This window comes from Orbicella faveolata, unplaced genomic scaffold (genome assembly GCF_042242905.1).
Source record: "Orbicella faveolata isolate gen_17 unplaced genomic scaffold, um_ofav_v1 contig_12, whole genome shotgun sequence".
NCBI lineage: Eukaryota > Metazoa > Cnidaria > Anthozoa > Scleractinia > Merulinidae > Orbicella > Orbicella faveolata.
Window position 1 is genome coordinate 31,759,333 of NW_028301539.1, and position 26,926 is coordinate 31,786,258.

Sequence of the window (26,926 nt, forward strand, 5' to 3'; positions counted from 1 at the left end):
GCCTGTTACTTCACGTCAAAATCTTCAAAGAACTGACCAAGAATTGTGCACATTTTTACCTGAACGCCATATTTCTTTATTCCAAGACGTGTAGCGAAGAAGAAACAGCCTCGACAAAGTTAAAGCTATCATGTAAATAAAGAACGTTGGATCGAATCGTTAGTCTATAACAACGATTTTGTAAAGATTCTTTTTATCTGAGAAGTAACAATTTGCTTTTAAAAGTTATCTAGTCTGGTTTCATAAGGTATTTGCAAACGCACCGAGCTGAATGAAATGTACAGCAAAATCACGCCAGTTTACTTCTGAGCGCGCGACTCTTTCTTAAAAGAGACGCAGCAGCGATCTCATTTACACGCCTAAAGTCGTGAAATGTATATTTGCATTTGTAACGTTCTTTACGCGGAAAAGCTCTTTTAAATGTCTCACGTCACGAAAGCTCGAGGTGACAAACCCCCAAGAAAATCGGAAGGGGATTAAAAGCTTTGGGTGCCCCTGACAATCAGAGAGAACGTTGTTAGTTTTATGTCTTTTATTGGCCGATCAAAGCAACTAGTTTAATTCAAAGCCATGGATTTGGAAAGTGCTGCAGTTGATATCTTAAAATTCTGACCTGGCGCTGAGGCTTAGAGCTAAAACAAAAGAACTTTTTTGTTCGTGCCAGCCTCGGAGCCATACGAGAATTTCAGTTTTCACATGATGTCATAGCTGCTGTATTTGGGTCTTCAACATATTGAAATTCTAATCCTTTAGGACTAATGAACTCAAAATGGCTGCCGTGAGAACGCCTTACAACGTGAACAGACTACTCGTGCATCACCATTTCAATAATACGGGCTTACGTCAAGCTGGGCTGGATTCATGAATGTCATTAGCGTGCCATCTCGTCCAATCACAACACACTCTTGGAACAAGTGTTTTTGTTTCCGTTTTTAATGACAACATTCGAAGTAAAGCGATTTCTTATTCAGTTCGCTGTCACGGTCTGTTCGACCAAAGCGATAGATGGTGACTTTATTCGCTTCTTCGGTAACAAACCGGTAAAACAAGCTCTTAAGCCAAGATTTCTAATGGTTCTTCCTGACTGTTTTTTCGAGTGAAAACCGTTCAGCTGTTTTATTCATTGGGCCATAAAACAGTTTTGTCGACGCTTTGCCAATGACTACAAGGAGCAAGGAAACATTTTCCAATCCGGCCGAAGAGGTCGTGGAAACGACCAGCGACTTGAAGAGGTATCTGCTAATATGTCATTTTAGGAGATTTAACGTTTGATTTTAATTCCCACGTGTGGCCAGAGCTCAGTGTTGGCGAACAGGCAATCACCGGTTGACCGATGAGTAAGGTTCAATTTGTACGTCACATTTCAGCCCTGTCAGATGTAATTCAAGCCCTCAAAAATTCCTCGAAGTCGCCTGTAATCTACTCAATACCTCCCCCCTCCAAAAATGAAAATGATTGCGAAGTACTGCGCGTACTGAAGTATTTAATAATGTTAACTGCGGCGTGTTTTACCGAAACAACTAACCGATCGATTGCATAATCAGTCATCTTCAACTTTCGTTTTATAATCGTGTATAAACGCCAAAACTGAGTCCTTTACCTGCAAATATACCAATGAGGCTACAGCTGACACAGCGCTTCACGGGAAAACTGAAAAAAAAATCGAATCATATTTAATTTTTCCCTGGATAAAATCTTAATTCTTGTATCAAAGAAGACAATTAAAAGTTCACTTAGAATTGTCCACATTGCAGGAAATTATACATGATTGAGGGCAAAATTGTATTAATATTATACCCTGTAACTTTTCCGTCATTGCCATAGTGTAAAAGAACTGCAGCAGAACTGGGGCGATCTTATATGTAGACGTGAATGAAGGTTACGTAACGCCAATCCCATAGCGAACGGGATGGATTGCAATAGTTGCTCCTCTTTGTTCTGGAGAGAAAACTGAAAACGAGAGCTAAACTAAAATTCTGGATGGAAGCGCGCGCGCGATGGAAGCGTGCGATGTAAATCGCTTCTGGTCGTTTCATCCATGCATGCATTTATCGAGCTAAAAATTCCCATGAGAACAAGTAACCTAGAGTCCTTCATCTGTTCGGTTAGTTACAAATGCTTTAACAAGACGAAATGAAGAATGATTAAAACAAGAATCACAAATTGAAGTGAATGTTGGGTAACACTTGCAACCCATCCAGTTTTCTATGGGAATTGATCTAAGCCTAAGATAAACCAAAGTTATGCAGTGTTTGTCGCTCCAGTGATGCTCTTGATGAGTGCAACGTTCACTTTGCTTTTTAATAAGAATCTCACCCAAATTTTCATCATTTTATGAGGCGAATTATGCCTATTCGACAGGATCCGTTACGTAAATATTTCAAGGGCTCATATTTGCTTTCAAATTTGTCTAGTGAAAGCAAAATCAACTTGTGGTCGCCCATTGTATAGATCATACTCAGGATTTCCGTCTTTTACTGTACTAAAATATCCCCAGTATCGTTTTCACCTTTGACAGAACAACGTGAATTTTTGAATCATTTGCTTACATATTACACTTTCCGAACCTTTCCGGTTAAGTCTTGGAAAGACTGGCAATTGCTATAAACTAATGAGACACGGCAGATCGCCTCCGGATCTGTCACAAGCTGTATTTCTGAGTGTTTTGAACTTAATGAACCGATAAACCGTGAAAAGCATAATTACCACGTGATTGTTGTTGAAGTTTACATTTGAGAATTCGATTACAAAAGAACGTAAGCACACAAATTGTTGATAAGCTGAGCTAAAAAAAGGCCTCAATGATGAAAATTCTTGGAATGGTTTAACTACCAACTAATGTAACCCAAAAGAAAAAATACCCTAAGGGTTTTATGCCTTACATGAATCGAAGATTCCAAACAATTTTTCAGGTGAACAGCTGGAAGCTCTGCCGGTCAACAATACCCAAAGCTCTGCCGGTCATAGCCTCCTCCAGGCGTTCAGTTAGTTGGGTGTAGCTTGAGAAACGGCAATAGCAAAAAGAAGAGAGGGGGGCTACGCTGTTCAATATTACCCAAACTGTTGGTGTAAAGGAACACTACTAAAAGTAGTTAGGAACTGGCAACGTTTCTATAAGTACAGTATTGCAAACAAAATTCACCGTTACGTAATCAGCATAAACTCATTTAATACAATTTATGAAAAACTCCTGCATGAAACTTGGCAAACTGTTTTCCGAAATCTGCGAGAGATCTTTAATTACTTATCATCTGAAGAGAAGGGAAGACAAAATTGATTGCAAAATGTTTGATCCTTTATTTTTGAACACCATGGGTCTCACCTAACCAGTGCCTTTCTATTAACGGACAGGTATTTAACGCCCTATTGGAGTACACTCTGGAGGATTCTGTTGTCTTCAAATCCCTCTCTTTCTCAGAGTTAATCCATGTACCAGTTTTGAGTTTGGTGTTTTTCATTTTAATGTCAAGAATACCTTTCTTATCTAGAATGTTTGTGATTTCAGCTGTTGCTGCCCACGCCGATTCAATCCATGTCTTGTGTGGTCGTCTTTCTGCAGCTGGTATTTGCATCTTTTGGAGCGATTCTTCGCTTGTTATGGTGAAGGAATCGCCAAACATCCTCTCATAACAATCCAAGTATGTCTTGTGTTCGTCAGTGTGTGCTCCGTTGGATTTGTTTGGTTCCAATCAGAAACCAGACCTGTAAAACTTTTCATCCCTCAAAGCAGCAAGTCCATTGAAGATTTAGACACCGCTGAGAAATACTTCAGAGTTAAGATTCGAGAGGAAATCGTCCTTTTGGTGGCGTCTTCTGATCATCCCAATGTTCTTGCCCCTGAGTGTCTCAAGCAGGCCTTTGAAGCGCACAACTCGGTTATTGGATTGGAATCTTATTCCGACTTCTGTGTCACGCTGGCAGGAAACAAATCCAAGTCACCAGACGAATGTATGATGATTAACGCGCTGGAATTTGCGCAGTTCAATGAGAGTACGTTAGACGGTAAAGACCTCCAGCAGGTTCAACACGAGCTAGACAAAGCGCACAACAACACGGCGCTGATGCGAAATGGACGTCCATTCTGGTACAACTTCAACCGCATGTTTGGTGATGCCAACCGAGAAGGTGGAAGCATAACCGAGGCGAAAGCACTGCAAATGGTGTACTTCATCCGTGACCCTAGTGACGACGAAACGAACGAAAAGATTATTGATTGGGAGAAGACTTTCATCGACAAAGTGGCCTCTTTAGTGGGCAAACTCAGTTGTTTTGAAGTCCACTACTCAAGTGAGAGAAGCCTGGACGATGCCATCGCTGAGAGCAGCGGATCTGATGTCAGCTGGGTCTCAATCACTTTCACTCTCATGATCACCTTCGCTTGTTTCATACTTGGTAAGTTCTTGAATCCGTTGACCGGTCACTCTTTGCTCGCTAATGCAGGAGTGTTTGCAGTGGCCCTGGGGATTTTGGCTGGGCTTGGCCTCTCCATGTGGTTTCGGGTACCATTCGTCAGTATCGTGGGAGTCTTGCCATTCTTGGTTCTGGGAATCGGTATCGATGACATGTTTATCATGGTGGATGAGCTTGATCGACAGCCACGGGAACTGTCAAAGACCGAAACAATTAAGGCTGTTATGAAACATTCGGGAGCAACTGTTACCATGACAACAGTGACAGACTTGGTAGCGTTCGCGGTGAGCACTTCCACCTCGTTTCCAGCGATCAGGTAAATAGATGAAATTTGGATAATAAAGCGCCTCCCTGATTCGTTCTTCATTGCCGATACAACTTTTAGACCAGAAATGTATAGCTGGAGTGAATTATGCCACCATACATACATTAAGAGAACGGTTCTGACAACTCAAAGTTACAACTCCAAAGCCAGGAATATGCAGGACGAGGAACCTACAATAGCTTATTCACTGCCTTTACAGATGAAATATCTCTTTCGTCTTTTGTGAGATTAAATTTTAATTATATTGGCGGCAATATAAGAGTTGTTGCGTAATTGTACTAGATGATGCAATTTTCTTCAGAGAAATTCCATATTGCAACAATTCCCTTGAACGCATCTTGAAAATTTCGTGCAACAGGATTGGACCTTTTGGAAGTTCGTCCACCTGAAAATCTACATTTCCATTCATTTTCATCCCCTCGTGTATTCCTTTAATTTGTACGGTCCTAAACAATCTAACCACAATTGCTTGGGCTTTTGGTGTTCTTACTTCTAATGGTTGGCAGTTCCCTCAAAGAAATCATTCAAAATTGACAGCTGTATTATTTGTACCCACTTAAATGACATAGGAAACGTCGGCAAGGTTTAATTGAATTCAACTTCAAGTCAGTTTTTTTTAGTTTTGCTACATGTCTACCCGAAGTAAAACGCCACTTTTTGTTTTCTTCAGGTATTTCTGTATCTACGCTGCGCTGACAGTCACTTTTTCATTTCTCATGATTGTGACATTCTTCGTGGCCATTATGTCATATGAAGTGAAAAGAATCAAATCGGGCCGCAGAGACTGTTTACCATTCTGCTTTGCACCTCAACCAAAGGAGGGCGCGCCAGCCTGGGACGAACCTCGTCCACAGACCTCAAATCGGGCCATGCAGCGGTGGGGTAAGTTCTTGACCCATCCTGTAACGAAATGTGTGGTCATATGCTTCTCGCTATTGCTGCTTGGTGCTGGAATATACGGAGTAACCCAAGTGGAAGAAGCGTTTGATAGACGAATCCTGGCAAAAGATGATACCTACTTGAAGCAATTCTTGACCGCTCAAGAAGACAATTTTGATGTGTCCATTCCGGTGAGCATCGTGGAGAATAGCGATATTGATTACGAGCTGGACTCCACCCAGGAACAAATCAGAGAGCTGACAAATATAGTCACAAGCAATACTTATTTCAGAAAGGAACTATCACTGTCTTGGATGAACTCATTTTCTCAGTATGCCAAGATGTATAAGAAGGACATAACCGGTCCTAGATTTTTGTCCGAGTTGAAGGCATTTCTTCGCATCTCCAACTTTTCCTATTTCAATCAAGACTTGAAGTTTTCCGAAGACGGCACAAAGCTGCAAGCTTCTCGTGTCCTCGGTTTTATGAAGAGTGACGGCAGCTCCACCTTCCAGAAAAACGCCATGCTTACACTCCGAGATGACATCGCAGAAAAGTCCAAACTCGATGCCTTTCCAATCACTCGACCGTTTATATTCTTTGAACAGTATGTTTTAATATCAACGGAGACAATAAGGAACCTGATAATCGCAGGCCTAGCGGTGTTTATTGTCACAAGCCCCTTTCTGGTGGACTGTACTGTGGCGTTACTGGTGGTGCTCAACTTTGCAGCCTTAATTTGCGAGCTATTTGGGCTGATGGTTATCTGGAATGTGTCCCTTAACACCGTGTCCATGATCAACCTCGTAATGGCTATTGGGTTCGCAGTCGATTACAGCGCGCACATTGCGCATGCGTACGTCGTGTCAACCAAGTTAACAGCCAATGAGCGAGTAGTGGAAGCTCTGAGTACTGTGGGTGCGAGTGTCTTAATGGGAGGTACGTCAGCTTTTTTATCCTATCAGAGAAGCTTTATTTAGCATTGTAGAAAGTTTAGATAAATGTTTTCAATTTAAACTCAACCTTGGGTTCGTACTTTCCAAATTTCTCTAGTGTTACCAGTAAAATACATTCTCAGTATAGTTTGAATTCACTGACCAGGGAACAGGTGCATGTGAAGGGATCAAAACATTAATCACTACATACGACGTACACTTTTCAAGATAGACCTCAAAATATCCAGAACTAACGTTTAACGAATGTTTCACAGATCGATCAGATTTTTCCATGGTTCCATTTTCTTTGCTTTCATTGGCCATGGCTCTTGACCGATGAGCGCGCGAGAACTCTCTCAGTTATTGTAAAACTTGTAAACAGTCGCAAAAGAGATGAGAACAGACCGAGTAAAACTAATCAATGTAAACCCTTCTTGGTGTTAACTTAATTTCTAGGATAAGTTCACGAATGGGGAGCTCACAAATTTGTCAATGACCACACTGAGATAACTTGTAATCATATCCTTTATTTGAATTGTTTCTTCATGTATAGCGTCCCCAATTAGAACAGCTTGTACTAAATAAATACAGTGACACTTAAATAAAGTGATTTTTTTAATTCTTATTATTATTTTTACTGTCATTAATTCTGTTGTATTATGCCCTGAACATACGCATACGACGTTTCCTATATTTCCATTCAGGTAGCTTTTGTTAGTTTGTGAAAGGCGCACTGTGTCTTTTATGTGAGTTTTAACTGTTGTTTGTGTTTGTGGCTGCAGGATTCAGTACCTTCCTCGGCATGATCGTGCTGGCGTTCGCCGCTTCGGAGATCTTCCGGATATTCTTCCGAATGTTCTTCGGCATTGTCGTGCTCGGTCTCCTTCACGGACTGTGTATTATGCCCGTTTATCTGTCCTTAATGTGCTGGAGACCTGCTGTTAACAGACCTCCTTCGGTAAGTGACAGTGCTGAGAAAGTGAACGACGGTTTACACTTGGAATCGATTGGAAGTGAAGAGAAAGTCGGCGCGAACGATCTTACGGGTTCACCACTGTCTGGAGGCTGTGTGGAAGAGACTCGGGAACCAAACAACGCTGAGCAAACCACGCAAAAGGGCGAAGACGGAAAAGATGGTGAAGTCGGAATTCAAAATAACGCGGTAACAACTGATGACGAAAACGACGTTGGAGAGAACAAACAGGACAACACGATAATCAGTGATCCTGAGCTCAACAAGTACGAAGTAGAGAATGGTGAAGAGCTTGCTCACGGCGTCTCGGAGAAAACAGACACCCATAAAAATGACGAGACTTTAACTCCTGCGCCTGTAAACAAGCTTGAACAATCCACGCCAATAGCCAATAGCAATGAGGACACTGCACATGCGTCAAAGGACACAGACAGGGAAGAGGACTCTGTAGCCAATAAGAGAAACGAACAGCATCCGGCTCGCAGAGTGCATTTGCAAAAAGCTCCTCAAGTCACTTTAGTAGGCATAAAACAGCTATAATTTTCTGTCGTGCCTATTGGTTATTCTTTTCGCGAGGTAATGCTATCAAATTGATACAGAGTCGATATAAACCCGGCACTTGTGTACTTTTTACACCGATCAGTTTCTTTGAGCTGTTGTCAGTTTTTGTCACTTTGCTGGATTTGTCCTAATATTGTTTCGAAAATTATCGCAAAAAATCCTTATTTTTTAATTCAGTTTCGTAAATAGGTTAATAATAAGTCCAATTATGCATATATCTTTACTTTTTGTTCTTATGTCTTCATTTTTATTTATTAAAAAAATAATTATACCTTGCCAATAATTGGCTGCTCCAAAATTGCGGTCTTAATTAAAGAGTCGAATTGAGAGGTCATACGAGCCCCTAATCAAAGCATTTTTGCTGATCCTGGCCATGTTCTCAGGGTAAGGATAGTTCAAAATATTGATTTCGTGACGGAGAACCCAATTTGGCTGAGCATGCAGGAAGGAGGAAAATTTTGCTTAACTCAGAAGGCAAATGCGGAGTAGTTTACCTCGGTTATTTTTCGTTTGATTGACACAAAAAGCAATATATTTCTATAAATTTATAGGGTGTTGGGATATATTTAACAATCATTCGCCAAAGGCGAGGTAACTATTAATGTATTTATAGGTTGCCTTCAACGCCCAGGCGGCAACACAGCCAGGAAGCGTGGCATGTATTTGTATGTTGAATATTTATCGTATATAATCGATAAAAGTGCCGTTTTTTGTCACTGGCTTATATATTTTAGCACGACGTTTTGGCTAACTCTTAAGCCTTCTGATGAAGGCTTAAGAGTTAGCCGAAACGTCTTGCTAAAATATACAAGTCAGTGACAAAAAAAGCACTTTTATCGATTATGTCATCTCCTGACTACATTTACTCAATTTTTATTTATCGTATAGCCTACATGTAAAATTAAGATAAGTACTGTACACCTAAGTAATGCCACAGGAATCCTAAGGAAACAAATACATTAAACCAGAAACTGAGTTTCTGTCATTTTTAGAGTATGATTACACTTTGCTCCACTCCATAATGCATAAAAGCGAACTTCATTCTCATCTACACTTGACCGTTCACAGCCTCTTTATTTTTCAACGCACGAGAAGGAAAAAGCGAGCGTGAAGCTTGAGGGGGTGGGGGCGGGCATGCGACCGAAGCAAGCTAAACGAATTGTCCTCACCCCGTACCCCGTCAAGTCTCCCGTTTGTCGTTGGCGTCCAGTTCTCTCGCGATTCTAACCGCGAGTTCCACGATTAAACAAAAAATAAGTGAAAATATAGGGCTGTGAACGGTCTACATCTACACCAGAAGCAGTGCTAGCCCACTAATAGATCGTTTACTTGGCGGTCATATATAACCTCTATAAACGTTACCGAATGTTACCAAAGAGATTTTTTCTTAGGAATAGAACTAATTCTGGGACCAAAGGACAGAAATTTTACCATTGCAGTTGGAAGCCTGTTGAACAGGCGGATTAGCGGGGCAGAGTACGAAACGCAATACACGAGTGTGGAGTGCGTGTTCGCCCTCAGCGCTCGTGTGCCGCATTTCTCGCTCTGCCCATGCCCAGCTGATCCGCCTGTTCTGCGGGTTAACTGCTTGGGGAAGAGCAAACCGCCGCCATGATGTCATGTGAAAACGCTCTTTTCTGGGACGGGAGGAAGTTTACAGTATTGTGGCCACCTTGATTTTATGTCAATAGAACGATTGCATTACATGTATTGTGCCATTTGTATTTTTACCATGTTCGAGTTAAGATATTTTCCTGAAAATTTTGGAAAACGTTTTTTTTTTTTTTTTTTTTTTTGGCTCTCACGGCTTGTATAAAATCATGACCGCAGCTTGTACATGCTGTCACTTTTTTTTCCATTTCATGATCCAGATTTAGAGAACTGACGTGGCTTATCATCTACGCATGTACCAGCATAGACCTGAATTCTTAACAATTTCTTCTCTTTCCCTTTTTTAAAGAGAAGCCATTGGGGAATTGAGAGGGTGGTAAAGGTGGGGTACCAATCACGCATCACACTGAATTTTTCTATTAAATCACGCATCACGGAGAATTTTTTCACCAATCGGGCGCCACGTGAAAAGAAGTAAGCACATCGCCAATGTTACTTTCTCGACCCTAAAAGCGTCGTTAAAAGAAGAACTCTGCCGATTCAACCACAAAAATGCATCGGCAAATATGTGACCTCTCACGCGAAAACGTTCCTTACGGTATCCGTTCGAACGGCTGAACGCACGGCAAGTGAACGGATAATTTGAAGAACGATACTTGTTCCAAGATATCTTAAGGTTACTTGGTTCTACATGAGTCGATAACCACTGAATATAATGAGTAATGACTCCAGAAACGATTTAATGAAATGCAAACTGTGAAGGTAAATGTGAGGGATTCATGAGATGTGGGCTGTGTAGGTATGTGTTGGGAATTAATACGATGAAAGCTCTGTTGGCATGTGTGGGGGATAAATGAGATGTAGGCTGTGTAGGTATATGTGGGGGATCAATGAGATGTAGGCTGTGTAGGTATATGTGGGGGATTAATGAGATGTAGGCTGTGTAGGTATATGTGAGGGATTGATGAGATGTAAGCTGTGTAGGATGATATGTGGGGGATTAATGAGATGTAAGCTGTGAAGGTATATGTAGGGGATTAATGAGATGTAGGCTATATAAGCAATGGTCGTCCGCTCGTTCAAAAAATTGCCGTCTTAAATTTGCGTTTTGCTTAAGAAGAAAGCAGCGAACCTTAAAAACACCACAGAAAAAAATCGCCGTTGATTTAAAAAAATAACATTATGAAACTCTAGTAACAGAATTTCTCCGGCTCATAATTTATTGAACAGCGCGCAGCGGCCGTGTTCGCTTCTCTTGATCATCATCGTCAACCAAAATTCGGATTCACTTCATGAGGCATTAATTTCCTATAATAAGGTATAGTCGATCATCTTGGGTAGCGACTGTGCAAAGGACATTTCTGAGGATTGCTTGTGACCCGAATCGATGAGAGAAATGCGACAAAAAAAGGGCTGCATAAAACAGGTGGGTAAGGTGAGATCTTACTGTCCAATCTGGTGTTCAATTTTCGCGCGAACAAAATAGAAAACTGGGTTCTTCTGAGACTGCTAATAATCGCGTGAGTGAAAAATATTGCGAATAACGTTGTGCTCTTCCAAGAAGCTGTTGACGTTGGAAAAAAACTTAACAAATCGTGTTGGAGGAAAACCATGTCATAGGAGAAAGCATTGGCTTTATTGGTTTTGGCAACAAGTGAACTGACCGGCTACAAATAAAACTGACGGGGAACATAAGCAATTAAATCGGTAAAGAGGGATACGATTGATTAACCTAGGGACCCACTTTCAAAAGAAACTCTTTCTGTCAGTAAGAGGAACAAAAAGTCGAGCGCGTAAAAGCACAAGCGTCTTCGAGAAGCCAGGGAGGTAAACATGATTGCGCTTTCTAAAACACAGAGCAGCCTGTTAACTAGAATTAACAAATAGCGATCCTCAAGAACCACTCCCTTTATCTTATATTCAGGAAAATATCAAAAGACTGTTTGTGTCTGGTGAAGGGAATAAATTCTTACCTTTCTGCCTCTAATTTAACGAAGGATAAGAACTTGTAACTCTGCAATAAACACAAATAAGGACACATCATCACTTGAGTAGAGTGAAAAACTACATCGTTAAGTGTTTTGTTCCCTCACCTTGTTCCGCAGCGCTTGAACGAATGACTAGCTCGACTAGAACACAGATATTTATTACAGCCTGTGAAATCGTGCCTTGCAGTAATTGGGCCGCTATTCCCCATTCCCCATTCTCTATTCCCCATTCCTCGATTTCCCTTTCCCTGTTTTAAACGTAGCATAAAGGAAAAGGGAACTGTCACAAAAGCCAAATCTTTGTCAGTTTGTGTGGAGCTTGGAAATTTTGCCCAACAAATCTTCGCACAGAAAACAACGCCCAGACGTTTTGCCGCAAAAATTTAATGGCCCGAGGCTGTGCAGGTAAGTCCATGATTGATAAGCGCATCTCCTTAGAAGGGGGGTGGGGCTGGGGGGGGGGGGATAATAACAACTAAGGTTTTCTCTTTCCTTTAGAAAAAAAACATTCACCTTTTTCACTTAATTTCGTTACTGGGCCTCTATCTTCGCACAGAAACCAATGATGATCACTGCAAACTTAAAAAACCATCCGCGTTAAGGCCTCTAGGTCTCAGTCTTGTTTAGATATGTACATAATGTTGCAGTTGTAAGTAAAACGCGTAACAGCGTTACGGGAAACGGTGTCACGCGAGTCCACGTAGATTTTTTTGTTATTTATTTTGATTTCGCCTGAGTAGCACCCCTGTTGGCGTAAACGACGCTTTGGTTTACCAAATGGCTCTCCGGTTAGCTTAGGTAGCACTGACTCGACAGCAGTTGTAGCTCTTACCAGTGTGAGGGTTGCACGATATGAAACGTCTGAAACCCTTACGGTTATAGACAGTTGAAGAAAAGTCAAGTTAGAGTTATTTTAGTAGTAACCAGAGCGCAATTTAGGCTGACCTGAGAGCTTCTCAAGCTAACCAAACAAGGCTCTCTGTGCGCTGAGTTCCTTTACCCATTGCAACGTTCCTTATTTTACTAGCAGCCCAAGGTAACCAAAGGAAAAAAAAAACAAAAAACAAACAAAACCAGACCGCCGAGTTGAACTTGACGCGTGACTGAAGCTCACATGGTCTGAATTCGCGCTCGAGGTTAACTCGTGCTCTGCGTTTAATACTTATTAAAACACTCCACCATTGGTTTTAAAGGTTTAATTGATTTTTGCTGAAAACCTAGCTTCTTCATTTGACAGACACCCTTCCTCATCTGAAGGATCTCCTCTCGTAAAGGGTCGTAAAGAGGTTCGCTGTACGAATAAGATTGTGATTAAACACCCCCTCCCCCATTGAGCTGGTCCGCCCCCTCTCCATTATGTTTTTTGGATATCATCTTAAATTTTTTTCTTATCTTTGTATTTTTTTTAATTCAATAGTTTGTCATTGGCTGCTATGATAATTGCACGAATCTAAATTGTAAAACAATGTAATGTAAAGGGGTGAAAAGATAGATCTAAGATTTCTTGTCACTGTTCAGTCAGTCGATGAACGGTCACGGAAGGGTGGAATTCAGTTCATACAAAGCTCTCTTTCTTTCTTTAGCGACTAGGAAGTTCAGTTCCCCTTAAGAATGCAAAGAGCTTGTAACCAAGCTTTATTTTCACAGGTTTGATTGGAAATATATTTTTGGAAGAGATCCCAGGTGTGTTATTTATTGACCCTGAACGAGAGGGGCGGGAGCGAGGGAATGGCCGCTATGTCATGGCCGCCGTGTGACGTCATCCACGCAAGCGCAATGAGCGATTACTTAGGGAAATCAGTTTTAGTTGTCCGTTTTCGCCACTGACTAATTTTATATTTTCCATATTCACGCGTTCGGAAAACCACATTCGATGAGCCACACGTCGAAATGAAGAGAAGAAGTATTGATCCTTCAAAGCTCAGAAGGCCTTTAAAACGTTCTCGCATCACAGAATCGATTTATGGAAGGTAAAAGTCGAAGTGTTGTTGTGTCGGGTCGTTTGGCCTCTGGCCACTTCAGTTCCACTCACATTTCATATAACTTCGGATATAAAGTCGGTTTTCTAACCTGTTCTAAATTTTTATCCCTTCTAGTGTATTTCTGTACGTCAGATTTTTCTTAGTATGGATTATGGTGTTGACGGCGGACTTCCTTTTGGAGTTTCGCTTTGAATATCTTTGGCCTTTTTGGCTACTGTTGCGGAGCGCTTACGACTCATTCAAGTACCAAGGTTTGGTAAGTGAATTTACCGTAAATCACTCGTTACTTGTCGTTCATTGGCCCTTTGACTGATCGCAAGGTTGCTATCATAAATGTGGTTCGCCCTGAAAATTGTCTAAGCATCCGCAATTTTGTTGTAGCCGTTTATTTTCGCCGTTATTTTTTTCCAGGCCTTCTCTCTGCTCTTCCTCACACTGGCTTTCTGTTCAGACTTAGTATGTTTGATGTTTTTACCTGTACACTGGTTGTTCTTTGCTGCTAGCACGTATGTTTGGGTTCAATTCGTCTGGCATACAGGTAATTCCATATAGATCAATTTTAGCAGATTAGAGCCGTTAGAGGCGGGCATCTTAGTTATAAGTTGAATTCACACGACGAAGATTTTCAATGTTTACATTTCGTCAGGTCGACTGGTGGATCAGATACAAACTTCGAATTCGGTGAATTTGCCAGGAAACTAAATTTTACTCGCGATAGATTTCCGTCTCTTTGTTACAAAAAAACTGCAGCTAAATATCTCTTCGTCCTTTGGTCTAATAATGGACTGTTTTGATATTTTCAGACCGTGGTTTATGCCTACCAACGGTTAGCCTATGGTTACTGTTTGTCTATGTGGAAGCGTCCGTTCGTCTTCGCGAGCTCAAAAATCTGCCTTTTCATTTAGATCTGTGCCGGCCGTTTGCCGCTCATTGGTAAGTGTGGGGCCAGTGAATTGCCTATAAAGTATTTTTATTGAACTATAGGCTGGTTAAAGTTCGGTTTTGAATGCAAAAATATATGAACAGTTCCTCGGAGCGAACCGATATTGCACGTCCTTAATTGATATTCTAGCCTGAAATGTTCTGTAGGCAGCTGGTTATTTCATGCAAAATAGGGTTCTTTTTCGTATCGGAAGTAATGCTCTATTGTAGTGAGAGTCAGGCCGTTTCAAAGAAAATTTCCTTCCGATATTTGTGAGTTATGGTTGAGGAATCAACTTGGGGTAATTTCCCTGGTTATAAAATCTCTTTTTTTTAGCGATCGCTAAAATTTTAGCGATCGCTAAAATTTTAGCGCCAATTTTCCAGGCGAATGATCGGGAGTTCTCATTTTTCGAGTGATTAATCATTAAACTACAGTTTATTTCCAAAATTCTTAAATGACGGCTCACCGAGATTTTATCTTGTTGAAAAATCGTTAAAACAAAATTGTCTGTACTTTTTCATGACAATTTTTTACATTTAGTTGTTGGTTCATCTTAATGCAATACTAATACATTGTACCTTTTTTCCCGGTTATTTTATTTAATAACCTGTTCTACATCGATTTATTAATTAAAACCACCATGATCCAAATTGTTCATTTTCAATTTAGGTGATTCTGATAAAACTAGAATAAAAGCACAGTTGACAGTTCTTTAGCTTGGACTTTCTACATTTTCCTAAACAGAAGATAATCCAAATGTACTTTTCAACTCCAAAGCATAGCTCAAGTAGTTTTACAAAGACATTTATATAATCATGTCAATTTACTAATGTCATTGTCAAAACTTTGACAATACCTACTACTAGGAACTACTAGGCTTAATTTTTTCTTGTATGATTCTGTTGCTAGCCCTCCATCTTCAGTTTAGTGGCTATGAATTGAGAATGTCTGATAAAACCATATTTGCATGTTGCCACATGAAATTTTTAGCACCGTGCTCACGATTTTAAAGCACAGCACTCCCAGTTATCAACAAATAAATATATCAGTCCCAGTTGTAATGTGGCACCAGTGCCCAAAATTTAGGGGGTGGCTAGACTAGTCTCAGCTTGGGTAATTGAGGTGAAAAATCGTGCTTGTGTTAACCCTCTTTAGTACTATCCCTGGCCATTTGAAAGTGATTCTGGACTTGGTGCATGAGTACTTTTTGCAAACATGGTGACCAGAGAGTAGAGTCAATACTCCCATGAACCCCCCCACCCTCCTCCCTCCAAAGAGTGATGTAAAATACATGTGACAAACCATTCTTTTCTCCAGTCTTTCTCTTTAATGTCCCCAATTTCTTTCAGATGTCAATCTGTTTTATCCTTGATCATTCAACATGAGTTCTATGCCAAGGGGAGCAGGGATGGCTCAGTGGTGAGAGCACTCGCCTCCCACCAATGTGGCCCGAGTTCAATTCCTGGACCCGGCATCATATGTGGGTTGAGTTTGTTGTTGGTTCTCGTCCTTGCTCCGAGGGTTTTTCTCCAGGTTCTCCGGTTTTCCTCCCTCCACAAAAATCAACACTTCTAAATTCCAGTGCAGTGGATGAAGAGCCACTTCATGGAAATGCTACTGCAAATTCCCATTATTATTATTATTATTATTATTATTATTATTATTATTATTCTTCCTCTTCTTCTTATTCTACTTTGCACTTAAGGTGCAGTGAACAATTGTGGCAAAACAATACATTTGGAATTGCCTTTTCCGAGGGAAATAGATGGAAATATATGGTGCAAGGCAAAAATTGTTACTGCGCCACACAGGAGCAAACCTCTTGTGGGTTTTTTAAATGGATGGTGCCTTACTGCGGCACAGTGCTGAAATTTGCAGTGCCATGCCAATTTTTTTTTTAGTGCATGTACTTGTAAATGGGGTTTCAATGACTGAATCAATTCCTTGTAGTCTTGGGTTTATATTCAACACGTATAAAGGTTGAGTTATATTCTTAGCAAGCCATTTTTTTGTCAGCCACTTATGACAGTCATGGCTGGTCTAAAAAGAGCCATTAGGCTAGAGAATATTAAAGCTTAATAGTCCAGTGGATAGTACAGGTGCATTGACAAGTTCATGTATATATCTGCTTTGGAAATGCAGGCTAGTGGACCAAGAAAGCTATCGATTTAGGTGTAAAGATCTCTTGCCCTATTAAATATATTTTGTTGTGATTGTCAGGGAGTTTCTTTGTTCAAACCTTGTTCATGAATCACATTGATTTTCATCATCGCAATCTTCAACCAAAAGATTATGAACTGCTTACTAACATAATAGGAAAGTCAGTTCCAAGGATTTTCTTGGTGTATTTCTGGATCAAACTGATATTTATGCCCCAATGCCAGCTAACACCGCTTGTTTATGGTGATCATTTTGCAAAAGTACATTTTACAATAACTGTCTAATTTCTCGCACGCTCATTGGCTCATTTATCATCAATAAGAGCACAGGCAGATAAAAGTTTAATTTATGCAAGCTTTCAAGTTCAACTTTCAGCTGTCAAACTGTCAACTTTTTAACCAATGAGATTTTATGGACTATTTTAAGTAGCCAATCAAAAAGCGAGAAAAGCTATTGACAAAGCTTGTGTCATTTTGAATGAATTACACTTATCTTTGTTTACAGCAATTTTATGGCGTCTTTGCCCCTCATTTATTCCCGGCATTGGACCATTTTGGGGTCTTGTTATTGTAAAAAACAAATTGGCGTCAGTTTTTTTTATGCGTCTGTCCTCTTATTCATGATAAATTTCGTCATAACATTGTGAAAAGTTCATTGTGGAACCACTCGCCTACGGCTCATGGTTCCACAGCCACGTTGACAATGTTATGATGCAATTTATCATCAATAAGAGGACAGACACATAAAAACTAGCATCAATTTGTTCATCATTCAACTTCTTATTAATGTTATGGTAATTTCAAGTATGTCGTGTTATACATGTACTCGTAAGACAGAGAACATAGTTAGGGGTAGTAATCAAAAAATGTTGGTTTAGAGTTTTCATTTTAGTGTTGAAAAGTAATGATTTTGCATTACTATGCTACACAATGGGCTTCAAGAAACTTGCACCAGTTTTTCATCCAATCCGAACTAAAACCAAAACCAATCATCACTTGCATGCTCACATTTTGCTGTGCTTCACATCAGCTACATGTAATTACTTCAAGTTTTGATATGTTCACTGTATTGTCTGTGTGCTTTGTGATTGGATAGAGTGATTACGTTGGTTTTGGTTATATACCACACTCAAATGAAAAGCACTCCAATGATTCCTGTTTTGTGTGTTCAAAACTGTTTTCACTTTTATTGTAATGCTAAAGGGACAATACATTTACTTGCTAGATTGTTCAGTTGATTTTCTGGGTTCAATGTTATTTTTGTCATGGTGGTCATGGGTTTTTTCCTGGAATGTCCCAAGCTGTGTTCAAAATTATTTTGTTGCTAAAATTTTCAGAGTTGTTTTGTCTGTACTAGTTTCAAGGCTGTTTTAGTCATTATACCTGAACAGGGCAGGAAAAAAAAATTGAAATTCAGTTGCCCAGTGGGCCAGTACATTTCAGTTTTCAGTTGTCCCCACTATGTGCGCAATGTTCATGCCTTATCAACTAATCCAGCCAGAAGGGCGATTGGAGGGCAAAAGTGAGCAAAGCATGTTGGGATTTTAAATAATTATTATTGATCCATGCTTTTAACTCTTTGTTTAACTCACCTTATTGTTTTTGATCGAAAATTTTCTCCAGAAAGACTACTGAGGCTAATTTCACTTGCCCATTGGACCAGGAAAATTCCATTTTCACTTCCCCAAGAGCAAAATTTTCTTTCCACGGGCAACTGGACCTGGATTTTTTTCCTGCCCTGTCTGAAGCCAGCCAATAAGGAAACAAGAAAAACAAATTTTTAGCCTGTCAACACTTGGGTGGAGAAGGTATGGTGAAAGTGAATTGGTCCCTTCACAGAGATCATTTTAAAGCCTTCTGGCTATGAGTGGTCCAACTCCAAAATTTTGAAGCCAGCACATGCAAAACAGCCCTGAACTTTTCATTTGAACAATTTCATGAAACAGCAATTTGTTAAAACAATTTCCTTTGCCAGTTTCTTCTATGCTAGCTCTATAATTAGGGAGCTTAAGCAAACCACGATGACGGCGGCAACGATAAAGTCACTAAACAAAAGGTTTAATGAACAAAACAATAGCTGTGCACGTGCGTTATAAATCTTTGTACATTTCTTTGCTGTCCTCTGCAAAGCAGCAACGTGAAATGACCAAGTTCTGCGTCGTCTATGGAACGTGGTTGATGACAGCTAATTCTTCGTCATTCCTCTTGGAATTGAATGCTGTTTTTGCATATTTAGCCTGAGCACGTTTTTAGTGTCATTGGCATACCGAACAGATCTAGACAATTGCAAACTTCGCTTGTAAAATGTAAATTCATTTTTGACTAGGTATCGTCCTTATTGGCAGCATTGTCATTGCTTAAGCTCCCTATTATCCTATCAGCTAGAACTGAGAGAACTAGCAAAGGATATTATTCATAAGATTGTGAAATTGTTAATAATGTTCTTAGTGGTGAAAACAAAAACAGAAAGTGATGCCAATCTACTCAAGGGCTTTTCCAAAAAAATCAAGAACATGATAGCTCCATGTATGGGCTATTGACTTAGTGTGAGGTCAAGATGGCTGGGTATTGGCCACATTCTTTTCTGTGTGTGAGGTTTTGGATTAAGACACACTTGAGGTCCATAAATGTCGGTAAAAAAAATAAACAGAATCAGGACTATTGTTAAGTTTTAAGTCACCTTTTTCCTTGATCTTTACACCTGAAATAAACTTCCTACAATGTTGGTGGATTACACCAACAACAGGAAAGTTCACCTTTTTCCTTGATCTGTACACCTGAAATAAACTTCTTACATTGTTGGTGAATAACACCAGCAACTGGAAAGTTCATCATTAACATCAAAGACCTGTCAGTCATGCTCAGCCATTATAAGTGTTACAGGTTGTGGTTGTTGACAGTCCATAGAATGATGCCAATATTCCATCTTGACCAAGCAACCTTGGTGAACAAAAGATTTATTATAAAATGCATAAAGAGCATAATTTTTCACAGGAAGCAGCATATAATCCTGTGTGGGCAAGATAGCCCAAACTTCCCCACCCAGGTACTCACTCGCAACATAGGATTTAGTTCATCTTGCATGTTTGCTTATGATCATAAGGTTCATTCTTTCACTATGAAAGTCACAGATTTTGTTTCTAAAAACTGGAGGTTAAGGTGTATTAAAGTATCAGTTTTCAGCTTTTTGCTTTCTCCACTAAAAGTGTAGCAACTGCTATATTCATGTTTATCATAAATAATTTTTCATATCAAACTTATTCAGGGAAAACTTCCTCTTATCCTGCAAACCAGGTTATTGGTATTGTCTTGGCCAATTGCCACCCCTGTTTGACTTGAAGTACATCACTTTGGTCTATTCATTTTTGCAGTATTGGTTATCCCGTGGTTACACTTGGCTATGGTGTTAAAAGTTATGTAGGCTATAAAATGCGTCAGGTAAGAATGATTTTTAAAAAGATTACGATCAATTAGGTTTGTGCATGTGTGGTGTAACTTTTATTATGTTCATGGCTGAGGGGTTTGATTTGACAAATGAGAATAACTTTCAGAATTAAATCTAGAGTTTCAGTGAAGTAAGTGAAGTAAGGTTAAATAGATTCCATGTTGCCATGCATTTGTTCCATTAATTGATCAGAGATGACATGAAAATTTGAAGACCAGAACAAAAATCCTTGTTTTGATTTGCAATAACCAGTGGGAAACTGGAACCCATATGAAACCCAAATTATTGTATGTCAGGTGACCCTTTGACCTGCAGCTGTGTTTTTTCGCTTATCAGAGCAGTTATTTAAATCTATTCATTCTTTTGCATTATGTTTACAGCGACGAGTGCAGCATGTAGCAAAGGAGAATGAGTTTTATATGCAGCTTATAAACCTTGCATTGCCTCCTGAGACGAACAACCATTCGGAGGCACCAGAAAGACCATCTAGAGGTAGAGACTGCTAAATGCGTGAATAATTAAACATGATTAATTTTAATATGATGCTGCAAAATAGCTTATCCAATGGAACAACTGTGAAGCAGACATGAATGTTCAGGTGGCAGAAACCTGTTGTTGAAAGTTGGAGATTGCTGCATTATCCAATATGAACTCTCCAGCTTGGGTAACTGGGGCAAAACTTGTTCGACAGAATAGCTTTGCTTTTGCAACTTAGCAGCTAAAATGGCACAATGTTTGCCTTGTATACATGTATTTCCAACAACTTTATGTGGCACCGTTTTGGTTTTTGTTTCTTGAATTTCATCCAGGTTGACCGGGCTGAAATTTCCCATTTGAACAGACAGCAAAATTTGTCCCAGTAACCAAGCCAGCTCAGTTACCAGGCTCATATGAAGAGAGCCTAAGCCATATTTGTATTCTTGGTATTGGACTGGAAGTAGCTTGCAATGGAGGCAGCAGGGAGGCAGTCTAAGGCAATGGAAGTAGCTTGCAAAGGGGAATATCATTAAAAAAGATTGATGTCATTTGCATTTGAAATGACTTCCCACATTAGCCTCAGTTACATGCTAGTTCCAGTCCAATACCGAGAATACGAACATGGCCTATTGTCATAAACCTCAATAGTTGGTCACATTCATAATCTACTTGCCATGAAGTTGAACATGAAAGCAACTCACATAGGAGAAGGATTTGTATTGGAAGAACAAACGTTGCTGCCCAGTTGGACTCTAGCACTTTTCCTTAAGAATCTTTCAAAATTTAAAACCGCCATAAGTTCTTCCCTTGCTCTTTACTGGCTGGAATTATTCCCGTATGGTTAATTGTCTGATGTACACTATTCTGATTACCCGTAGTTACAATAATATAGCGACAATGGTTTTTGTTTTGAAAGGGTTAATTGTTCAGAAAATTAGTATTTGTGTTAATTAAAACTTGCTCTTTTCAAATGATAGAGCTTCAGCACAAGTTTTACATGTTGGATAATCGATTGCGTGACCAATTGTTGTAAAAGGCCTGTTTATTTCCAGGGAATAGGATGTTAACTGATATATCACGTGCAAAGATTTTGTCTTTTAAAATATTTACAAACTACTGCTTACTGCTCTGTGCTATTGACTTTGATTTGTTTTTTATTGCCTCAATGCAGCTATATGTAATGGTAAAGTTGCAAATGGAGATGTTGCGTTACCACGAGGACGGTCTCTACCTGTTATGACAAATGGGATAAACACAAAGACCGACCTAGAACTGTTTATAGCCAAGGAGGCCAGTCGGCACGGCTTAAAACTAAGTGATCTAGAATCAAGGCCCACTTTGAAAGGGAATGCACTGAAAGATCTAGATGTCCTTTCAAATCTCGCATCAAAAAAGACAAGTGAGGACCATAACTTAAATGAACTTGATAAACTGTCTCTGGAAGCAAGTCAAAAGAACGGTAGAGGGGGACAACAGAACCGTGCTACATTCAGCGGTGTGTTTGGAAAGTCTTCCAAGAAAAATGCCACAAAAGCAAGTGAAAAGTTGAAAGACTACGATGATCATAATGATGATGACGACAATGACGAGTCTGACAGCGATTCTTTGAGTGCGTCCAGTAGCTCCATTAACAACAGTCGAAAGAATAGTAGGAGCAACTCACCCAAGGTACGTGCAGTATTGTTGTCGATTGAATTCATTTTGTTCTTTTTTTCTTCAGTGTTTCTCAGACTATTTCACTTGGTCTTTTTTCCCCTCTACAGGGACATGAGAAATCTCAGTCTGTTGACCTTGGACCTAGTCTCTCCGCTCAACTGAAGGAGGAGAGGTTGCTACGGTAGGCATGTTGCAATTCCCGGTAGTTTTTTATGTCTCCAGAGTTTTATGCTTCTTGTAAACGTGGTTACTTACATTCACTTGATTCGTCTGTTTTGGGGGGGGGGGGGGGGATTAGAGGGGATGGGGGTGGGGAGTTGCATTATGCTTCACTTGCGTGATTGTTCTTTTTACAGAAGGTGCCCTAGGGTTTCTAAATTTATCAGTAACGTATTGCTGTTCAGTTGTCACATTACCGTTACGCTGATCGCAGCATGCACTTTTCGGACTCGTCACGACAACGTCGTCTCCCACGAAAAGATTGCGTGGTGAGCAGAAAGAAGAGTCATGTAATGCTGATGACGGTAGTTTTTTTTTCTGAGATCTTTATGTTTTTTTCCCACTGATAATGCACAATTTCCGTCGCTCTTAGTCGTCTCCAAACACGGGTACATGTAGTCCTAGTAGTTTAACAAAGAGACGTGTAGTCACCTAGACTTTGCTGCCTCCCGAGGTATAAACTCGGTTTTGCGGTGGGTTTTTTCACCAACCAACGTAAATGTGTCGAAAAGGTGACTAAATTACTTCAACCTTGCTTCTTATCTATCTATTTATGTAAACTTTCTCTGGCAGGTATGTTTGTTTTTAGTGTGTCATTGCAAGTGTTTCTTTTTCTGTTTCAGTCGTCGGGCTGAGAGCAATGTAACCCAACTAGAGAATGATAGTAAACGACTGAGAGTGGAGCTGCAGACCAGTCGACAAGGCGAACAGGAGCTGAGATCCACCATGCACAGTTTGATGGCCAGCGAACGATCTACTAAGGTTGAACTGCAGCAGCTGAAGTCCGAGTGCGAGGTTATACAACAAAAGTAAGTTGATTCAATCAATCAATCAATCAATCAGTCAGTCAGTCAGTCAGTCAGTCAGTCAGTCAAGCAAACACTCACTCACTCACTCACTCACTCACTCACTTACTCAATCAATCAATCAAACTTTATTTAAAGAGGGTTACACTTAATAGTTGTACAACTAATTAACCTCTGGCCCTTGATTCACACCAACAAATAAGATATGTCCGAGTGTAATGTTATTGGTACTTACAGTCAAACCGTTCTCCCAGCTTTTCTTACCCTCTCTTGTAAATACAAAGATCCTGGTGCGTTTTGTTATCTAACTACAGTGCAACCTCCGGTTGCGACCACCTCTCGTCAGCGACCAGTTTTCCAAAATACCAAAAGTTTCCCTGTCAAATCACTATATTTGGAACCTCTTGTAAGCGACCACCTCTCGTAAGCGACCGCGACCACTTTTAGAGCTGAAAGTTTGAAATTTTCTTTTGTTTTTAACCTCCCGTAAGCGACAAATAATACTTGACAGATAATAGTGCGAAAATTGGATAATAAGGTGTTGTAACATTATTGCATTCCTGGGTAGTACCGGATTTTTTCTCGAAATTGATTTTTCACATGAATAAAACATTGAAAATTTAAAGATAAAACGCACATACACTGTACTTTATCAGTCTTAAAAGAGACGACCTAAATGTCTTAAAAATTACCATATGTTAATGAGGCAACATTTTGACCTAATATGCAGTTCTAAGCTCTGGTAAGCGACCACCTCCCGTAAGCGACCACATAGGCTTGACATTTTGGGTGGTAGCTTACGGGAGGTTCGACTGTAAAATATTAGCGTCGTGTTGAATTGAAACTTAAATCATCCGTGTTTTTCTCCGCAGACTTCAAACCATGTCCTCAGCACGGCAGCAAGATCGTAATAACATCTCTTCTCTGGAACGTAAACTAAAAACTGAGCGAGATGCTCGGCTTTTGGCGGAGAGTCAGCTACGAGAGGAGCGCAGACGACAGAAAGCCGAGGACGCGGCCGCGAAACAGCGCGAAGAAACGACAGGTCATGAGGCGTGTAACGCACTCAGGAACGAACTGGAGGAAGACAGTCGTCAGCTGCGTGCTTTGCTGCAAGAGAAAGAAGAGGAAATCAAGCGAGTCGACAAGGAGGCTGAAACGCTGCGACAAAAGACCAGGGAATATGATAGCATGCAGTTAAAGAAAGAGACGGAGGTGCTTATGTCTGCACTGACAACCATGCAGGGCAAGAACACTCATCTAGAGAACAGTTTGAGTTCCGAGACGCGCTTGAAGTTGGACCTGTTCTCGGCTTTAGGCGACACGCGCAGGCAGTTGGAGATAGCGCAGGCGAACCTCAAGACAAAAGATCGAGAGATCGAAACCTTGAAGCTGAAGATCGCCGAGGTGATGGCTGTCATGCCCGCTACCACTACCTACACTACCGGGGATTCCCCTGGAGTTCCGCGCTTTGCTTCCAATCATCTCATCTCCCCAAATCATATCGAGCTGTCCGGAAGTGGTCTGGATCCCAGCGCTCCTTGCTACATCCCCGTGTGTAAGGGTCCCAAAGGCTTGCTGTAAGACCCCCGACTTAGAGAACGCTTTGTTTGTCGCTACCCTGTTGTTGCTCTTAATTTATAATCTTACTAAGTTATTGGGTTTGCCAGTTGGGTAGCAAAGTCGCAGCATTTGTCTGGGCTTGAATATGTTAGTTTATATTTCGTTAAAAGTAATACAGGTGTTCATATCCTAATTTTAGGACAAAAAAAAGTGTTGTTACATCCTATAGTCAGATTCTGATGTCACGGTGTTACTTTCGAATTCCGAAGCATGTTCCTCACGAAATACTTAAAATCTCTTCTGGTTGAACTGCAACCGTTCTTAGCAACGCTTTCTTTACCAGGCTTATTCATACCGTTCCCAAGAACCCTTTGGACTGCTGTCCGTTCTCGTGGCATGCGAGATTTAAACACAGAGAAGTGCTGCTTGTGGAGTTCTTTCATTTCACCCAGATCTCCTCTCAAACAAAACTGTTCAGGACTGGGTCTGATACCAAGTTTCTGTTCATCTTATGCCAGGCCGGTTGTGCATACCATAGCTTTGCGCGACTTACCCGCAATTCACTTGAAATTGTAGATAACTTTAAGAATCCTTGAAAAAGGAAACACTTTTCATTTGTTTTCCGTGCATGGTACCATCTTCAGTTCTTAACTCGGTTTCGAAGATCCAACGTCATGTTCAAATTACTCGGTTTGTTGTGTTAAACGAAGTCGGCTAGTTAGTATTATTTTGTCAAATAACACCAGCGAGAACTACGGTCACGCTACCAAAACCAACAGTCAACGCTAACGATAACAAACCGACTTGAGTCTGCGCTTCAACTTATCCTACTCAATCTTGTGTTTAGACACTTCACTCCGAGTAAAAAGGATTTTTTTTTTAAAGCGAGTTAAAATTACAGAATTACGTTCTGTTTGTTTTGGTGCTATTCCTATTTCCGTATATATGGGTTTGGTTACGCTATTTAATTTTTTGCTTGCTGGTCTAAAGAGAAATGAGGTCTTTGCAACTGGTCAAAACGTAAGACCAACTTTCGGCAGTTTGGGTCGTATATGTAAGGTAGCGGGGAGGGGGAGACGGAGGGGCTTGTCCGACGCCCCCCTGGATAAGCCAATTACTTGTTGGGGTCAATTTGTACGCGAAGTCGTCTTATGTAACCTTGATTTCATCAATCACATTTGTGGAATGAAGATGGGCAAGAATGATCATAAATAGCGTGACGAACCCCTGACGAATTGTACGAACTTGAATACATGCATTGTAAATGGTTTGCACTCGAACAGACAACGTCAGCCATGTTTCTTAGCAAGGTAGCTTTGAACTTCCAGTCGAAGTGTTTGATCTATATTTTTCTGCTGATAAGCTTACCACTGTTTTACCAGCCCTTTTCACTTGGTAATTTGGTCTTCCTGCATGCTTCATGTGTGATCTTTAAAGAGCACTTCTTTCGTTTGTCTCGTTCTTTCGCGAGTCGACAATCGCATCACAGTCGCGAGAAAGGGACGGTGGGGTCAAAGTATTCGTGAACAGTGGGATGTCAACATTGGACATCCTCGCAGAAAAAACAAAAACGAAAAAAAAAAGATACTAATAAATTAAGAGGAAAATTGCAGTCAGATGTTCGTAACCTTAGTTTAATAAATTATGATGCAGTTGAAAACGTTGTGAGTTGTTAATTGTACTGAATCTGGTCTTCAGGGCTTTTCCGTTGTCACCAAGTCAGTCTTGTCTGGCGACACTTTGAGTGGGCTTATACCGAAGTACTGTTTTAACCAGCGGCTTTCTCCAAGGCCGTAACGGTTGATTTACTTATCAAGCACCCGCCGTTTCGTGCCAAAAAAAAGGGTCCAGATGTCACGTGCGGGCTGCCCTAAAATGTTTTTAGCTAGAAAAGACCAAAAAAACCGAGTTTCCTCTGTACTTCGCCTTGGTCGAACACACCTTGGTCGGCTCCACCTTACCGCTATCTGGATTTGTTCTCGGTAGTCCTGAGTTAAATTCCTCGACCGCGT

At 40.5% G+C, this 26,926-nt stretch overlaps 2 protein-coding genes across 2 annotated transcripts; both read left to right on the forward strand.

Moving 5' to 3' along the window:
- Positions 1-880: 880 nt before the first annotated feature.
- On the forward strand, positions 881-9,072 carry LOC110040257 (patched domain-containing protein 3-like). The gene is made up of 4 exons (XM_089277622.1): positions 881-1,232; positions 3,506-4,726; positions 5,406-6,553; positions 7,332-9,072. The coding sequence occupies exons 1-4, from the start codon at positions 1,159-1,161 to the stop codon at positions 8,060-8,062; spliced, it is 3,174 nt and encodes a 1,057-aa protein (XP_089133748.1). The 5' UTR covers positions 881-1,158; the 3' UTR covers positions 8,063-9,072.
- A 4,367-nt stretch (positions 9,073-13,439) lies between these two features.
- Positions 13,440-26,574, forward strand: LOC110040256 (macoilin-like). The gene is made up of 10 exons (XM_020745471.2): positions 13,440-13,652; positions 13,779-13,920; positions 14,076-14,202; positions 14,468-14,597; positions 20,120-20,186; positions 20,574-20,685; positions 21,842-22,338; positions 22,434-22,507; positions 23,169-23,354; positions 24,224-26,574. Exons 1-10 carry the CDS (start codon positions 13,573-13,575, stop codon positions 24,933-24,935), a joined length of 2,127 nt encoding a protein of 708 aa, XP_020601130.2. The 5' UTR covers positions 13,440-13,572; the 3' UTR covers positions 24,936-26,574.
- The last annotated feature ends 352 nt before the right edge of the window (positions 26,575-26,926 follow it).

Coding starts and splice junctions, on each gene's coding strand:
- LOC110040256 (XM_020745471.2), top strand. CDS start 13,573: ATGAAGAGAAGAAGTATTGATCCTTCAAAGCTCAGAAGGCCTTTAAAA. Junction 14,203..14,467: donor TCAATTCGTCTGGCATACAG/GTAATTCCATAT, acceptor TGATATTTTCAG/ACCGTGGTTTATGCCTACCA. Junction 14,598..20,119: donor CGGCCGTTTGCCGCTCATTG/GTAAGTGTGGGG, acceptor TCATTTTTGCAG/TATTGGTTATCCCGTGGTTA.
- LOC110040257 (XM_089277622.1), top strand. CDS start 1,159: ATGACTACAAGGAGCAAGGAAACATTTTCCAATCCGGCCGAAGAGGTC. Junction 1,233..3,505: donor ACGACCAGCGACTTGAAGAG/GTATCTGCTAAT, acceptor TTGTGATTTCAG/CTGTTGCTGCCCACGCCGAT. Junction 6,554..7,331: donor TGCGAGTGTCTTAATGGGAG/GTACGTCAGCTT, acceptor TTGTGGCTGCAG/GATTCAGTACCTTCCTCGGC.